Source organism: Myotis myotis, unplaced genomic scaffold, assembly GCF_014108235.1.
Source record: "Myotis myotis isolate mMyoMyo1 unplaced genomic scaffold, mMyoMyo1.p scaffold_m19_p_20, whole genome shotgun sequence".
NCBI classification, from domain to species: Eukaryota; Metazoa; Chordata; class Mammalia; order Chiroptera; family Vespertilionidae; genus Myotis; species Myotis myotis.
Genome location: NW_023416325.1, coordinates 18,823,150 through 18,836,880, shown reverse-complemented (window position 1 = coordinate 18,836,880; position 13,731 = coordinate 18,823,150). Strand labels below are relative to the sequence as shown.

Below are 13,731 nucleotides of genomic sequence, written 5' to 3'. Positions count from 1 at the left end.
AACTACATGCTTGGTTTTCTTTTTGTTAATTTAATTTTATCTTGTGATTCTTGTCATAATGATCTTTCTTTCTTGTAATTTTTGAGCATGTCACTGTTTTAAAGCATAAAGTTGTTTAATAAATAATAGCAGCCTTATTTTAAAAATCTTTCAAATGTGATGCATGCTTATAGAGGAAATGCATGTTTATTGAAGAATACCTGGGAAATACATGGGTAAAGAAAAGGAATTGTTCCGACAACCTAAGAAACTGTTAATTTTGATGGATGTTCATCTAGGTCTTTATTTGTTTATGCTTACTATATAACAAAATTAAGAGTATATTAATAGCTTTAAAGTGTAAAAAAGTAATAATTATCTAAAAATCTTTAATAGCAGTAGCAAATGGGGCAAATTTTGTCCTTAGAAGTCAGTAACAGCCATTATGCAAGTTTTCCTTTTCACTGTGTAGCTATTAAAGTAACATTGTGGCTATGAAAGTAACATTGTAGCCTGACATTTTTCTGTGGCACTTGTCTTTTGAAGGTCTTGTTTCATTTATCTAGAAATTTAGTTTTATGGTCTCTTTCATTTTAAAGTTTAATGGCTTTACATGGAGTCCTATGATCCATTGAAATGCTAACTTGGGTCATGTCTCAGTTGCTACAATGCTGCGTGGAAACCATCATTAAAATTCTGGTTATCTTGTAACTGGCAGAGAACTCATGCTGTCAGGTTCCTGAGTAAGATATTATACTGTTAAGATTTGAATCACAACTCTGTTTCTATATGATGAATATTATTAGTGTTCATAATCATTTAAAGTTGCAAATTGGTTAAAATAAATGAATCATTTTGATATACATCTTCTCATTTGATGACCTGACATTGGGAAAGTTAAAAATCCATTTTCAACATAGATTTGTTAAGTGATGACAAATATTCTATACCCACAAGCTACTCAAGAAAGCCAGAGCTCTAAGTGGGTTGAATTTGATATAAGTAATAAGCCCATTTAGTTATTAATGACTTCAAATATAGATTTTACAAGCCAATCGATGGTGGTGTAACTGTGATCAATCAATAGTGTTGTATGTAATTGGATTTTTTTATGGGTATAATGCTATTTTTCAGAATTAATATAGCATTATGCTACTTTGCTATAATTTTTTGTAAGTTAATTTTAAGAAAACAGATACTTAAAAATTCTCTATATATTTATCTTTATTTCATTTTATGCAACCCATAAAATAAATTGATAATGTTTTCTTATAATGTCTTCATAGAGTAATTCTTAGGTAGTACATTGAACAGTTAACAACTTTTTAAAAAGCTGGTCTATTTATATATTGCAGATAAAGGTGAAAACAAAGTCAGCGGGGCAAATTGGTGTCAGGGCTGCTCTGTCTTTAGCAGTATGTCACTGAAATTTAACTGGAAAATAATATTGTTTCATGGGCCTTGCTTTAATCTATTTTATTTCTGGAGTTTGGAGCAAAATTTGATTTTCAGTAATTTTAATGGTTGATTAAGGAGTGCCATCTCTGAAAGTGCTCCTCCCCCTCCAATATTTGCAATAGCCAATGTGGTAACTGAACTCAATGTTCTGGATAATAGGTTTCATTAGTTTTGATGCCTGAGGTAAAAAAGCATTAGGTGGGAGTAAGAAATGTTTTTGATGTCTAGACCTTCATTTCAGCTGTTGCTGCAATATGATACATTAAAAGGAAATATGTCTCATAGCTCAGAGGAAATATGTATTCTTTGAAAGTAATTCTACTTTTAAACTGTGTAAGTCAGGGTGACCTGAATTCTAAAAGGATCAGCTTGAATTTCTTCAAGGTTTCACAATCTTTATGCTCCTCCCCACTCTATTCCATTCTTCTTCCTCCCATTTTTCCCCTTCAAGTAGAGTGTGCCAGTTTCATTTGCCCAATTGGAAGGGATATCTTTCCAAGATCTCTGCTGGGAAACACAAAATCATTGAAGTATATGCTGCTTTGATATTTTGCCATATTGACTTTTTCCCAGACACTTTTATATGGTTTTTCTTTCAGAACACTTATTAATTCTGCAAGGAGCATGCTTTGCAAAGTTGATAGTTTTGTATTATGATTTGTGAGGACTTGGAAAAATAATTTGGGCACTGAGCAATAATTACTGCTATTTGAATTTTCATTTCTTCTGCTAAAACTTTTATGTAGTACTTTTGCAATTTAAATATTTGATTGTGGATTACTATTTTTAAAAAGGTTGAATAACAGCAATTTAAAATATTCTGATTATAGCTTTTACAATACAAATGAGATAACTTTTCTCTTTGTAAATAGGCAGCTGTGGCAGTGCTTAGTTTCATTTTTCAGTTTCAGTGGGGCCGTCATAAACAACAAACAGTAGGAGAAGATTTTAACTTAGGAATTCCTTGCTTTAGCTGATTCTTGCCACTCAATTACAGTACATACATTTTAGGTCTCCGTGCTTTTTCTTCTGAGCCTATTAACAAAATTTTAGAAAAATTATCTGCTATTATATGTAAACTAGAGGCCTGGTGCATAAAATTCATGCACGGATAGGATCCCTAGGCCTGGCCGGCAATCAGGGCCGATCGGGGCCTTCCGGCTGTTGGCTGGGGCCTTCCTTCCGGCTACCAGCAGGGAACTTCCTTCCCCAGTTGCTGGCTGCTGGTGAGGGTCTTCTTTCGTTCTGCACCACTCCCTGGTGGTCAGTGCACATCATAGTGAGCGATCGAACTCCGGTCTCCTGGTCAAACTCCAAAGGGAACACTTTGCATATTAGCCTTTTATATATAGAGGTAGATTTATGAATATAGTCTATAGAGACAGTCTGCTTGCAACTTTATATTCTGAAGTAATTAATAAGGATTTAAGTTGAAACTTGGAAGATCAAAAGAATTAGAAAGGCTTAAAAAAATGGAGTTAGTATACCCTGGGGAGATTGTAGGTTTCATAAAGACAGGCGCCAGCACCTGCAGGTCTCATCAACTTTTTGGCAGTTGCTTTTCTACTCAGTCCACCTTGGAAGGGAGATAGGGGATTAAGTAGTAAGTGCATTGTATGTCATTTATAGAAACTTAACCCTTAACCTATACTAACTACTTTCTGGACCTCCCCCCTCACTTCCCCAGTCCTAAAGGATTCTTTCTGAAGAATCTCATATCAAGTACATGAATTGTTAGCTTAAATTTTACCTTGGGAGTAGGGTGTCTCAAATAAATTAGTTTTAAAAGCTATTATGTGATTTTTCTCTGACTTTCCCATGGAGCTATACAAATAGATGGCAGAAGCAATTTCAATTTTGTTTAACTTTTGAAAAGGTTACTTGCAACTATTAGAAAACATTAATTTAAAGTGCAAATGGTGGATCCAAAGGGTAATTTAACTTCAGTGTTGAAAGTTGCTTTTCTAGTCAGTATTAAGAGTAAAAGGAGGGGGATGAGGTGAGTTAACACTAACCCTGTGGAGAAGTATGGTTTCACGGAAGGAACATGGTCTTAGAGTCAGAAAACTTGGGTTTGAATCTCTTCTTTGCCATGAATCCACTTAACTAAATATAAGGATTTTTTAGGTTGACGCTAATACAAATGAAATTTGAAAAGTATGTGTACACATAATATCAGGTCAACTGAACACATGTTATGAGTATTTGAAATGTCCTAATCACTGCAACTATGAAAATAAACTCTTTTGATGAGTTTAATTAATGGAATAATTCATATGTTTACTATTTCTAAAAGTAGATATAAAATCCAATTAGCCACTGAGTATAGTAGCTATGTTTAACTGTAGATTCTTTTTAAAAAAATATATTTTTATTGATTTCAGAGAGGAAAGGAAGGGAGAGGGAGCAAGAGACAGAAGCATCAGTGATGAGAAAGAATCATTGATCGGCTGCCTCCTGCACGCCCCCTAGTGGGGATCAAGCCCGAAACCCAGGCATGTGCCCTTGACTGGAATCAAACTCTGGACCCTTCAGTCCACAGGCTGACGCTCTATCCACCTAGCCAAACTGGCTAGGCCTAGGGCGACTATATTCTTGAACTGAGTTGTGTAACTTTGGGCAAGTTTAAGATTTTTAAGCCTTAGTTTTCTCATTTATATAATGGAGTTTAGAATGCACTGTATTGGTCAGAATTCTTAGTTGCAAACTAACAAAAGGAGTTCCTTAAAAGAATTGTTCACACAACTCTTTGGCACTTCTAGGGTCAGTGCTGCATAATTGGTTTGATGAGAAACTAGTGCTATCACCAAGCACTAGATGCTGTGTACCTATGCTACGTTAGCAGCAAACTTTATCTTTCAGCCTCTACTTTTAGTGCACACGGGAAGATCTCTGTCCTTCCACTCCCTTTGTGTCACTAGATCCAGAGTCAGAGATGTATGCAGTAGCATCTAGTGAAGTTGAGGATGTATATCCTTGCCCACATTGTAGGAAGGTGTGGAACAGATAGAATCAGTATCTTTAGCTCCTATTAGAAGTGACCGGCCATCTTTGACTCCAACCAGAATTCATGAAGTAGCTAATTCCCAGTGACAGGAAGAAGTCAGATGCTGAGTAGCTAAAGTGAATGTCACATGTCCTTCATTTCGACTCATAGTGTTGTGGTGAAAAGTGCTGTCCCACTGATTTCCAGTGTCCCTTAGTTATCAACCACTCACACCATTCCAATACCTGGATACCTTTGTGAGCAGTTTATATGACTTTAAGTTTGCACTTGCAAGAATGTCATATGAATGACTCACATAGCATGTGGCTTTTTGAGTATGGCTTTTTTTTTTTTTCACTGAGCATACAATGTTTGATTGTATCACTAGTTCCTTTTTGTATAGTATTCCATTCATCTTTTCTTCAATTGAGGGATATTTGGATGATTTCCAGGATTGGGCAGTTAATGATAACAACAATGATAAGTATTTGTTACAGTGTTTCATGTGAACATAAGTTCTTATGCTACTTGAATATATACCTAAGAGGGATATTGCTGGGCTGTATGGGCAAGTGTATATTTAAGTTTAGAAAAATGACCAAAGTCAACTTTTCCAAAGTGGTTGTACTATTTTTGTATTCCCATCAGAAGTATATGCCAGTTCCAGTTATTTTTTGTATGCTCACTGGCACTTAGTATTTTCAGTTTTTCTTTTAAGCCATTTTAATGGGTGATAACTTGTAATTTCAATTTGCATTTCCATGATGACTAGTGATGTTTTGAGCATCTTTTCATGTTTTTATTTGCCATTCATATATGTTCTTTGGCAAAGTGTTCAAATCTTTGGACCACTTTCTAAAACTGCCCTTTTTTCTTAGTGTTGAATTTTGAGATTTTTAAAAAAATCAAAAATAGCGTATTATGAATACAAGTCCTTTAAATTACGTGATTTGTAACTGTTTATTTCCCTTCTCTGGCTTCTTTTCCATAGCTTAACATAACTTATTCACGTCTTTTGAAGAGCAGAGTTCTCCAGTTGATGAAGCCCTATTTAATTGTTTTTGCCTTATGGATCATGTTCTGGTGTCACATCTAAGAAATCTTTGCTTAAACTAAGCTTATAAAAAGTTTTTTCTATGTTTTCAAAATTTAATAGTTTAAAGTTTTGCATTTTGTTTTATGATCCATTATGAGTTACATTTATATATGGTATGCAGTAGGGTTTAAGGCTTTCTCTTTTTTCTTTTTCTTTTTGGTATAGGGATATTTACTAATTCTGGTACCATTTATTGAAAAGACTTTTTCTGATCACTGAACTGCTTTTGCACCTTTGTTGAAAATAAACTGACCATATACTGTTTCTGGACTCTATTTTGTTCTATTGATCTATATATCCTTTCTCTTATACCACACTGTCTTATCTATTCTAGCTTTATAGTAAATCTGGAAATCAGGTGGCATAAGTCCCTCAAGTACAACATTGTTTTTACTATTCTGGTTTCTTTTTCTTTTTTTTCTTTCACTTAGATATGTAGACTGAGCTTGTCTATTTCTACAAAATATCCTGCAGAGATTTTGATTGGCATTCAGTTGACTCTAGATTGTTTTGGGAAAAATTGACATCATAACAGTAATGATTTTTCTAGTCCATGATGAATACATGCCTCTGCATTTATTTGTCTTTTATTTTTTTCATTAATATTATAGTTTTCAGCATATAGATCTTGAACATAATTTGTAAGGTTAATATCTAGGGATTTCTTGTTGTTTGGTGCTGTTGTAAATGATACTTAAAATTTGTTAACTTCTAATTATTTATTTCGGTATATAAATATGATTGTCTTGTGTCTATTGACCTAGTATTTTATGATCTAGCTAAATTCAGTTTTAAGTTTAATAGCTTCTTTTGTTGATTCTTTAGGATTTTCTGGTAGTCATGTCTTCTGTGCATAAAGAGTTTTATTTCTTCCAATTCATCACTGTACCTGGTGTCATTTTTTCTTGCCTTATTATATTAGCTGAAATTTCCACTGTAAGTGAAATAGGAGTAATGAAAGCAGACATCCTTGCCCCAACCCAGGATCAAACCCACAACCTAGACATGTACTCTGACTGGGAGTTGAACGTGCAACCTTCTGGTGCACGGATCAACGCTCCAACCAACTGAGCCACCTGGCTTATTATTCTATTTTAAAGTATGTTTGAAGATTTTAATTTTAAAAGGTTTTAAAAAAATGTGCAGAATGGGTGTTACCAACTTGGAAACAGCTGGGCACTCATTTTACAAACACTGCATCACCAATACTTTCTTTGGCACAAAAGACTATTATGTAGAGAAACACAGACACCAGTGACTAAGTTGAGTGATTCATAAGAGCTGGACTTCGAATGTTGATGAACTACTGGGAATTTTAAACTTATCTCTTTGAATATATTATTTGTCTTATGTACAACAATAATTAAAAATATATCTCAATTTAAATTTCTTTAAATAATTACAAATTAAAAATTCTAAGTGTTACGTACTATGTTATAGTTTAACTAGAGGCCCGGTGCACAAAAATTTGTGCACTCGGCGGGGAGAGGGGCCCCTCAGCCCGGCCTGTGCCAAAATGCAGTCTGGGACCCCTCAGGAGATAATGACCTGCTGGCTTAGGCCTGCTCCCGGGTGGCAGAGGGCAGGCCCAATCCCTAGGTGCAGCCCCTGGTCGGGCTCAGAGCAGGGCTGATTGGGGAGTTGGGCGCCGCCCCCTGTCATGCACAGAGCAGGGCCAATCAGGGGGTTGGGGCGCTGCCCCCTGTCACTCACAGAACAGGGCCCATCAGGGGGGTTGGGGCTCCGTACCCTGTCAAGCACAGAGCAGGGTCGATCAGGGGGTTGGGGAGCTCCCCCCTGTCATGCACAGAGCAGGGCCGATCAGGGGGTTGAGGAGCTCCCCCCTGTCAGTCACAGAATAGGGCCGATAGGGGAGTTGGGGCACCACCCCCTGTCACACACAGAGCAGGGCCCGTGGGGTGGGGTTGGGGCACCGCCCTCTATCACCCACAGAGCAGGGCCGAACAGGGGCTTGGGGCGCTGCCACTCTCACACTCAGGGCAGGGCCGATGGGGAGGTTATGGCTCTACCCCGTCACACACAGAGCAGGACCTGTGGGGGGTGTTGGGGCACCGCACCCTGTTACACACAGAGCAGGGCCGATCAGGGGGTTGGGGTGCCGCAGCCTGTCACGCACAGAGCCACAGGGCGATGAGGGGTTTGGGGAGCTCCCCCCTATCAGGCACAGAGCAGGGCTGATCAGGGGGTTGGGGCACCTTCCCCTGTCACGAACAGAGCAGGGCGGATAGGGAGGTTGTGGCCCCGCCCCCTGTCACACACGGAGCCGCAGGGCGATCAGGGGGTTTGGGCGCTGTCCCCTGTCACACGGATCCCGGTGCCGGGAGGCCTCGCGGCTCTGCTGATCCCGGTGCTGGGAGGCATATTACCCTTTTACTATATAGGATAGAGGCCTGGTGCACGGGTGGAGGCCGGCTGGTTTGCCCTGAAGGGTGTCCTGGATCAGGGTGGGGGTCCCCACTGGGGTGCCTGGCCAGCCTGGGTGAGGGGATGATGGCTGTTTGCAGCTGGTCACACACCCTTCAGGGTGGGGGTCCCCACTGGGGTGCCTGGCCAGTCTGGGTGAGGGGCTGAGGGCTGTTTTCAGGCTGGCGGGTGACTGAAGCTCCCAACCACTCCTTTTTTTCTTTCTTTTTTTTTTTTATTCTGGGCCAGCTTTAGTTCTGAGGCTTGGGTCCAGCTCTGAGGCCTCGGCTGCTGAAAGCAGGTATCTGGTTTGTTTGGGTTCTATAATTGTAACACTGTTTCAACTCCAGCTCTGAGATCCCGGCTGACTGGAAGCAGGTTTCTGAGGTTTTGTTTAGCTTCTATATTTGTAACAATGTTTCAAACTGCAAGCTCAGAGGCCGGCAGTGGCAGGCGGGGAACGTTGGCTTCCTCCGTCACGGAAGCAAGCAAGCCTCATGTTCACTTCAAGCTGCCTGGCTGCCGGCCGCCATCTTGGCTGGCAGTTAATTTGCATATTGCCCTGATTAGCCAATGGGAAGGGTAGCGGAGGTACAGCTAATTACCATGTTTCTCTTTTATTAGATAGGACTAGTGGCCCGGTACACGAAATTTGTGCACGGGAGGAGAGTTTCCCTCAGCCCAGCCTGCACCCTCTCCAGTCTCGGACCCTTTGGGGGATGTCGACTACTGGTTTAGGCCAGATCCCAGGATGTCCGACTGCCGGGATCAGGTCTAAACTGGCAGTTGGACATCCCTTTCACAATCCTGGACTGCTGTCTCCTAACCACTCACCTGCGTGCCTGCCTGATTGCCCCTAATTCGTTCACGGGAGCAGGGAGTTCCTCAGCCTGGCCTGCACCCTCTCCAATCTGGGACCCCTCAGGGCTGCTGGCACCTAACTGCTCACCTGCCTGCTGGCCTGATCCCCCTAACTGCTCTCCCCTGCTGGCCTGATCCCTCTAACTGCTCTCCCCTGATGGTCTGATACCCTTAACTGCTCTCCCCTGCCATCCTGATCCTCCTAACTGCTCTCCTCTGCCTGTCTGATCACCTCTAACCGCCTCTGCCTCAGCCCTGCCACCATGGCTTTGTCCGGAAGGACGTCCGGAACCTCGCCTGGAAGATGTTAAGTCTAATTAGCATATTACCTTTTTATTAGTATAGATGCCACCTTGCCTATAAATGCAGGTTGTTAGCAGGTTTTCCTATAGTGGAAGGGGAGCCCGCAGTAGCATCCTGGGTTCTGACCAGGGCTTATGCACTCGTGCTTTATCTCAGCAGATGAGATTCCTAGAAGACTCTTGGATGTACCTTGAACATTTCTATCGATTTTGCCAAATCATCCTCCAAAAATGTTGAATCACTTTAAACTCCCACCAGCAACCATGCATGTGCCCTCTGTCCTACTTTGATGCCAGTATCATTGATTTCCCCCTAGAAGCTTCCCTCCCCTCAGCCGGGACTGCTTGGCACTTGAGCCAAACTCACTGTTCAGCCCAGGACTTGATTTCCCGAGATAGAATTATGGAAGAGGAAAAATAGTTTTCCTCTACCCTTCTGAGTTCTTAGCGGAGGCCCTTGTAATGAAAGACAGATTACCAAAGAGAAAAACCAAAGTTCATTAACATGTGTACCTCATGTATATGTGGGAGATCCCAGGGAAAAATGAATAACTTCCAAAAGTGGCTTAGAATCCAGATTTAAACACCTTCTTTCTAGGGAAACGGGACGGGATATGTAGGCCTCTTAGAGGAGAGTACATGATTTTTAGGAAAGATGAATGGGGGTGGGGGCGATAGTTTATAACAAAGTTTGGATGTGATGTCAACTTCTAGTCTCTTGTCCTGTAACAGGAGTCAGTCTTCACTGGCTGATGGCACTTTTCCCATCAAGGGAACCTTTGGGGGGGGTCCGATTTTAGGCAGAGAGGGAGACTTCAGTGAAAACCTCTCCTTGCATTTGCTGTTTTTCAAGCATCTGCAGGTCAAGATCATCAATATAACAACATGGCATATGTTGGGGTGGTCTGTTCTCTGACCTTCAGAATAAACCCAACAAAAGCTTGTTTCCTCTCTTAGATAATTTGCCACAGTAGCATTATTCCCTGGAAACAGTATTCTGACCAGTATTCTGATCACTTCCTGGGAGTGATCATAACATACCCTGTGCTTGTAGAAAGGTGTGGGCCATATCACTAAATAATCAGGGTCAGTTTTCTCATCTTGTGGAAAGGGAGGTAACTTTATCTCCCTTTCCACAGGTTTCCTGCCGGTTTGTGTCTCTGCTGCAGCCCCAGTGGCCCCAGCGCCTCTGCGGCCTTGGGGTTAGGGGCTGCTGGGTGCCAGCCCCCCTGCAGGCTGTGTCTGTGCTCCTCTGACCCCAGCACTGAGGTGGAGCTTGAGGCTGCTGGGTGCAGGTCACCCTGAGGGCTGTGTCTCTGCTCCTCCAACCCCAGCGCCAAGGCGGGGCTTGGGGCTGCTGGGTGCCGACCCCCCTGTGGGCTGTGTCTCTGCTCCTCCATACCCTCTGGCAGCGCTGACCAAGCAGGCCCAGAGGCCCTCCACCAGCGGGTTGAGGCAGAATGCCTGCGTCCTCACCTGGCTTCGCTCTGCCACTTGGAGCCGCCATCTTGGCTGGCAGTTAATTTGCATATCATGCTAATTAGCCAATGGGAAGGGTAGCAGTTGTACGCTAATTACCATGTTTCTCTTTTATTAGATAGGAGGATTGGCAGCTTCCTCCCACCGTTCTACCCCCAGTGACATATAAAATAATGATACATCTTAAAATTGATCATGTTTCAGAATCAGTGAAACACATTAGGAAAGCAAAGAAAAGCAATTACTATGGGATGTTTCTTTTATTGAAATGTTAGTTGTCTTTCTTACCTAGTAAAAGCTCTACCCAAAAGATAAATGCGTGAGAACAGAGATTCATGACACTTTCAGAGAATTGTAAAAAACTTTGGGATGCTTTGTCTTTAACAGAGACAATCTGTTGCTATCAGGAATGTTTGTTTACTTGTATTTTATTTTAATTTCTGTAGTTATACATAAGAGAAAATGTTTCCGCCAGAGGTTGTTTTGGGAAAATTTGGTAAATCATGAGGAGCCATATAGGCAGGAAAATAGTTATCTGACATATGAGGACAAAAAATATTTATGTAGTTTTATCATTTTTTAAAAAAGTCCAATAAATAAAACCTATGAATGTAAATACACTTCTTCAAATTCTACCAGATTGGAGAATATGGAGATGCATTTTAAGATGCCAATTAGTGTGATAAAAGCATTAAAGATGTATTGTGGATTTAATATGTGTTTTAATTCTGTCAGAATTTTCGCTGGTGAATGCTTTTGTCAAGATAACAACGAAAAGGGACAGAAAATTTTCTTCTACAAATGTCGTTTCCATCCTTCCAATTTTTTGCAATCTTGAATTGAACTAATACAATTTGAAAGAAAATTAGCTATCTTCTCTAGGGCGTTTTATATATTTTTATAAATGAAAAGATGTTAGGAATGCATGGGCAATGTTAGTCTGATTCTCTTGGTGTTAGAGTTACTTGTGGCTTAGTGTTATAATATATTTCAAAGGCAAGTATTATTTCTCCAAATGTCAAACATTCATGCAATTAGGAGTTCAGTGTGGTGAGGGTCTGGGGGGGGGGGGTGGATGCAGACTAGAGGGGTCAATGGAGAAAAAAGGGGGACATTTGTAATACTTTCAACAATAACGATTAAAAAATTAAAATCTTAAAGTAAAGAAATTATGAGTTCAGGAAATAAATTGATGTTACAGTAAGATTTAATTTCCTGACATTCTCCCTAAAATCATGTCCTTAAAATCCTATTCAGATACTGCCTTCAAAACATTTAAAATTTTTGTATAACTCTGACATTATTGGGTATTTTTTCCTTTTGATTTTTCCTATAAAAAACTCAGTATTTAAAGTTATTTAAATGAAACTCTAACAAAATTAGTCTTTTCGACAATATAAAGTAGAAAGATTGAGAATTTCAAATGATTTTAAACTCGGAATAAACAGGTTTTTAAAAAGTATATATTTTTATTGATTTCAGAAAGGGAGAGGGAGAGAGAGAAACATCAATGATGAGAGAGAATCATGGATCGGCTTCCTCCTGTATGCCCCCTACTGGGGATTGAGCCCATAACCTGGGCATGTGCCCTTGGCTGGAATCGAAACTGGGACTTTTCAGTCTGCAGGCCAGCGCTCTATCCACTGAGCCAAACTGGGTAGGGCAGAATAAGCAGGTTTGAAAGACTTTTATGGGAGAGGGATTGTACCATGCTGATATTGCAAAGACTTTAAAATCTAAGCATATATTTTGTTATGTATTTTGTATTTTATGACTTTAAGTACTTAACTTCCTTTCTCTGTTTAAGTGTGAGAGAGTTTATTTACATTTACTTATTTGCTTTGCTTTAGAAAAATGGTTTTAAAGTTTGTTTTTATTTGGATTCCCTGCTAACTGGTTCTTTTTTTTCCCCAGTTGTGGAAGAGGGACTCTGGGAAAATGGCCTTTCCTATGAATGTCGGACGCTACTCTTCAAAGCAATCCACAATCTGTTAGAAAGGTAAGAGAAGGAACAGCATCAAGGTGATTTTGAGAAACCCAAGTTTAATGCTAGATACTTAGAGGGTTTCCTGTAGTTCTGAAAATACTTTCATGCAGTTTTATAAAAATAAAATTATAACTCTCTTGTGTTTTTTTATATTGCTATAATTTCAAAGTTAGAGAATTTTCAAGAATAGCACAAATAATTCCCATATATCTTCATACACAGGTTCACCAGTAGTTTTTGTTTGCACAGTTTGCTTGATAATTAAAGTGGTTGCTTGTCCTAAACAACCTCCGCTCCCTCCTGTGTGTGTGTGTGTGTGTGTGTGTGTGTGTGTGTATTTTAAAAAATTTCCCTGAACCACTTGAGAGTCATTTGCATACCTGAGGTGGTTCTAAGTACTTACCAGGTGTACCGGTTAATAATGCAGATTTTTTTCAATAGATGGAGTTACACATATTTTGATATATATGCGATTTGCTATGTATGCGATTTTGTTGTATTGACAACAAGCTTCAAAAGTTCATATGTCAGATTTTCTGAAGGTGTTAACATCATAGATATTTTTACGCTTAAAAATGTAGAATTTCATACCAAAAAAAGCATTTGGGAGGAGTTTTAATTCATTATTTTGAAGAAGAGTGCTGCTGAAAGCTACCGTATACTTCGGGAAGCTTATGGTGAACATGCTTCATCTCAAGATCCTTGTGAGCGCTGGTTTAAACGCTTTAAAAGTGATGATTTCGATGTGAAAGACCAAGAACGTCCAGGTCAACCGAAAAAGTTTGAAGACCAACAGTTACAAGTATTATAGGTTGCAGATGCGTGTCACACTCAAAAACAACTTGCAGAAAGATTAAATGTTGCTTAGCAAACAATGTCTGATCATTTACAAGCAATGGGAAAGATTTTAAAGAAAGGAAAATGGGTGCCACATCAACTAAAGGAGAGACCAATGGAAAACCGAAAAGTCATCAGTAAAATGTTGCTTCCACGGCACGAAAGAAAGTCTTTTTTTGCATTGAATTGTGACTGGCAATGAAAAGTGGATTTATTTTGAGAATCTCAAATGCACAAAATCATGGGTTGATCCAGGTTAACCATCAACATTGACTGCAAGGCCAAATCACTTGGGAAAGAAGACAATGCTCTGCATTTGGTG

The 13,731-nt window shown here is 40.0% G+C and overlaps 1 protein-coding gene across 10 annotated transcripts in view; it reads left to right on the top strand.

Moving 5' to 3' along the window:
* Positions 1-13,731, top strand: part of MED13L (mediator complex subunit 13L) — a 278,051-nt gene that overhangs the window by 134,067 nt on the left and 130,253 nt on the right. For all 10 annotated transcript variants that reach the window (XR_004974868.1, XM_036353960.1, XM_036353958.1 and 7 more), the window contains one exon: positions 12,500-12,584. Coding sequence is in view for 9 of the 10 variants with exons in the window: in XM_036353960.1 (XP_036209853.1) it covers positions 12,500-12,584 (85 nt within the window). In the remaining variant the exon portion in view is untranslated. The remainder of the gene's footprint in view (positions 1-12,499; positions 12,585-13,731) is intronic.